Source organism: Olea europaea, unplaced genomic scaffold (assembly GCF_002742605.1).
Source record: "Olea europaea var. sylvestris unplaced genomic scaffold, O_europaea_v1 scaffold5907, whole genome shotgun sequence".
Taxonomy (NCBI): domain Eukaryota; kingdom Viridiplantae; phylum Streptophyta; class Magnoliopsida; order Lamiales; family Oleaceae; genus Olea; species Olea europaea.
The window spans coordinates 1-4532 of record NW_019264250.1 but is presented as its reverse complement, the minus strand read 5'-3'; the positions used below and the strand labels follow the sequence as shown (position 1 = coordinate 4532).

The 4532-nt window shown below is 35.4% G+C and overlaps 1 protein-coding gene across 1 annotated transcript in view; it reads left to right on the top strand.

Annotated features, from left to right (window-relative positions):
- The window catches only part of LOC111389449, a 9124-nt gene extending 6836 nt beyond the window's left edge, over window positions 1–2288 (top strand). The window contains exons 2-3 of the mRNA XM_023014362.1: window positions 304–1337; window positions 1503–2288. Of these exons, the coding sequence (XP_022870130.1) occupies window positions 304–1337; window positions 1503–1685 (1217 nt within the window). The 3' untranslated portion in view covers window positions 1686–2288. The remainder of the gene's footprint in view (window positions 1–303; window positions 1338–1502) is intronic.
- The last annotated feature ends 2244 nt before the right edge of the window (window positions 2289–4532 follow it).

Genomic DNA, 4532 nt, shown 5'->3' with positions numbered 1-4532 from the left:
AAAAGGAACCTATGGATTTCAATAGTTGTCAAAATATGACATGCAGTCCCTTTTGTGTTAGTGTCTTACAGAACGTAAACAAATATACTTTACTGAGCTATCAGAGAAAAATACATTTCCTCACATAAATTTCCGAAATCCAATTCGTGTTACTTTTTTGGCTACTACATTTACATGAGAACTAATATCATCGTCAATCTTCTTTTGTGTAAACAGGGTTTTGAGTTAATATTCTGATATTTAGTATGTTTTGAAAAGTGTTTGAATTGCAAAGAGAATTTATTGTACGTTCTTCCTATTAAGCCCTTGCTCGGTGGGCTGTCTGTTTAATATTTCTCCAAATTTTGTTCGAAACGATACCTTGCTTGTTCTGCATAGGAAATTTCTACCGGATATGCAGCGCATTCTCTTATGGGGCTAGAAAACTTGGGGGTATACTTCTGCAGCAAGATCACATTCTTAGAGAGCTTCAAAATTTCTTTTCAGACACTATAGAGAGGCACAGAAGTGGACAGAATGATGTTCAGAATCCTGATCCATCGCCATTTCAGACTGCTAAAAGCAGTGGCCTGCATCATCATCTCCTCAGAGATGCAGATGATCTTCCTACCTCTGGTATTCATGGCCTCAAAATTTCATGTGATTCATCCAAAGTTCATACCCAAATAATCCAGGAGAGTGTCAATGTAATAGCTAGGCCCTTTTATGCGCCTCATCAATTTTTTTCTGACTCCAACTCACATAATGGCAGTGCGAAGAATGGGAACCCAGGCTCATATCAGTTCAGCCACTCGGAGAAGAATGTTCATTCTGAGGTATTCCCAGGGTTTGATGAACAAAGAGTCGCTATTGCTAGAAACCTGGACAAAAACCATTTGGTAAAAGAAAATGAAATTGCGGCTCCTGAACCAAATGGTAGTTTAACTCGGAAATCGGTTGCCTGTTCTGAAAATTCAAATCATATGATCTGTTATCAGGGTTCAGCGAGGAGCAGCAGGAGTTCAGAACATTTAAACTCCTTGTCGGATCTTAGTGGAGATTATGACAGTTACTTGTATTATTTGCAGTATGGTCAGTGGTGTTATGAACATGCTTCTGGTATTCCTTCTTCACCCATGCCTCCACTGCCACCCCCTCAATACAAGAACAAGAATTCGGGGAATGGCCTCAGGCATTCATCTCAATTCAAGCAGAACGCATTTTCTAATAGGCGCCCTGATGTTTTTATTCCAAGTCCATCAGCATATGCAGTAAAACCGGTACTATTACCTGCAATGACCCATGCTTTTGAAGAAATGCCAAAACCTCGTGGGACAGGAGCATATTTTCCAAACACGGTATAATGCTAACAGTGTGCTGTTTGATCATTTTAAGTTATGCTGCCTACATGGGATAATGATGTGACACATGTTTATCAACTTACAACTTCCTGTCTTATCACATTTTTGAGGGGGTTGGCCTCTATTGGTATGAAATAATTTTATGCTTTTTGATTTTCGCAGAATCAACCCCTGCATGGTTATAGGCCTTCTATGAATGTAAGCAATCAAGGGACATTAAGGTCCCCCAGGAACAATGGCCAGAACATGATGCTAGTAACCAATGTGGTTGATGATAGAAGCAGCCACGAGATTTCACAATCTCAAGTCCCAGTTCAGCAAAATGGTGTGAAGCACGGGGCATGAGATAGCCATCAGTCATTTACTTCTCGTGTGGATGGGCATCCTAATGTGAATTGCTTGGCCTTCCTCCCTGAGGAAATAGTTGGATTTGATGAAGTTGGACGCATCCCATTTGGAGCACTCTTGTTAGAAAGGAGTTGGCAACAAAGATCTGACACTTCTCCGCCTCGCACTCTTAATCCAGTTTCACCCAGATGCAGAGGTCAAATCCCACACTGAGCAGGGATTAAGATAGGTAAAAGAATTTCCACACAATTTTGTATGACCATATCATTTTACAGATGTTGCTGGTCTTCTGTTTATGTTTCTTTCATTTTATTTTTCGCTCTGAACATGAAGGTTTTCATTGTAGTCATCATATATTTTCAAAGATAAAAGATGAATTCCCTCCACTATCCATCTGATTTGGTAAAAACACATGCTCAGTTATACGCGTCACTAAGAATGAACTGGTACAAGAGGTTTTCCATGTCAGCCAGAAATTTCTGCATCTGTGGCTCCTCCACAGGACCACAGCCTTGTCAAAGATGTATAAAAATGTGCCTGACTGTACACTCTACTAAATATTTCCCCTAGATTGACAATACAGGTCCAAATTGAGTTGTGTTTTTTGTGTAGAAAATCAAATTGCCTTTTCTATCCCAGAGTTATGATCACCAGCATAAGGGGTAGTTTAATCTTAAAGGGACATGTCTAGTATGCCAAATGTAACTTAAAAAAGGATATCAATGGTCTCTTCTTGCTAGATTTGATAGAACTAGTTTCAAGTTTGCTCTTCACAAATCAGAGAATTTACGCGTTTTCATAAATGGACCTTAATACTTTTGAATTAAAGTTTTACATGCTCTGAGATGAAGATTTCATCAATGCTTTATGGAGATCGTATGTGCTGTTGAAGTTATGAAGCTTGCCCAATGTTTGTGAGCATATTCAAATTTCATATTGTTTTCTATGTGATGAGGGTAGGGAAAATTGCACCATTGGTCCGCAATTTATTGTTCCAGTAGCAAGTTGGTCTCCAATATTTAATAAGAGAGAAGTTAGTGTACAAGTCTTCATTATTGTTGTAAAATTAGTGTCATAGTGACGGATACTATCTGACTTTAGTTAAATTATAATGTGACCTTTATGGAAAAATTGAATCACTTCAAATTTTTGAACACCAATCCAGTTAATTTCATAAAATTGGATATATGATTTCTTGTAAGTAATTTTTTTGTTAGAGATACTGTGTTGAAAGATCGCCTTTTCATTAGTTTGAAAAAATTTGGCACTTGGGAGAAATGAAAGGGAGTTGATTTCGACCTTGTGTAAATTTTTGAATAAAATAAATTAAGTAGAAAATTAAGACAACAATTTTCTAATTAAATATATCAATTATTTTGGTCAAGGATTGCACAAGTGACGCAAGAGGATTAAATTTTTATTGCATTATGGACTGCAATAATTATTTACTCTTTGCATATTAAAAAATTTCATTGGACCACATCTTGTCAAGAATGTCATACCCCAAAATGTCTCGTTGGAGGTCAAATTTCCTGTCATTATCAAATTATTAAGAGGTGGCTTTCCAAGTGGCTGCCACATTAGACCTTTGTTAATAATTTTATTGTTTGGGGCAATTAATCAAATCATAATAGTAATTATTTCATCAAGTACATTTCATTTATGTAAGTTATATATGCTTGTTTATTAAATAATATGATTCAAACCGGTTGGTGAAATGAAACTTAACAATAAATAACCTAGTTATGAGTAGGTGAAATGAAATGTGACAAAAAAATAATGTAGTTCGAGTACTTGAAAAAAAATATGGAAGCAAAAGAAGCAGGCGCCACGTACAATGATAAGAATCAACACCTACTTCTATTAGAAGAGCTACAATAACATGTAAGACACAGACGTTAAAAACAATAAAAAGAGATCGATCAATAACTCAGTGGAATTTAAAGGCATTTGTATTTTTTTGTGCACGGTAACGATACTCTAGAAATTTCTATGTGATCTTTATAAGACAAAATTCGAATAAAATTTAAGAATAATCCCTCGTTCACTACAAAGCATTCATTACCAATTTTCGCTCAAAATTAAAGTAAACGTTTGTCTTAATAAGCGAGAAAGCAAATGTGATAATAAATACTTTTGTTATTTTTATTCATAAATATATTTATTTTTTCAGCCAAATTATTGTGCCGCATCCAATATTAACGTGACACAACTAACACAAGTGGAATAAATAATGTCAAATTAGACTTTGTCTAAGGAGTCAGTTGAAGACCCAGTTGGTTTTTTTTTTTTTTTTTTTTTCAAATAATTGTTTTTTTTTTTTTTTTTTTTTTTCAAATAAATACTTTTTTTCCTACACATAAGTACTTATAATCCACCACCTTCTCTCCCTAAACACCCCAATAATCTGCAATCGGCACCAAGAATAGTCTCCTCCAAATTCTTTCAAACTTCCTCTCACATATAGATATATTTTCAACTATCCTTTTCCCTATTCTGAACTCTCTCTCTAAAATCTATTGTTGGATCTTTATGGTAACCACAAATGGTGCTACCAAAACGTGGCCACAGATTTTTCAAATTCAGAAGTTCAGTTTCTTGCCGAAGTCCCACTTTTAATTATCTCTTTTAAGCCTTTTTCACTACTTTTTTCTGAAAAAAAAAGGTGATCTTTCATCATCTCCACATCTAACAGTGTGGAAGTTGACTTATTATCTGCCTCAACAACAATTTGCATAGTATATTATCACCTTTTAATTTCCTCTATAATCTCTTTTCGAAGCAAATGAATTTTCAAAAATACGAGTTTTCCCGTGAAGTTGTAGAAATGGCTTGGATTATCCT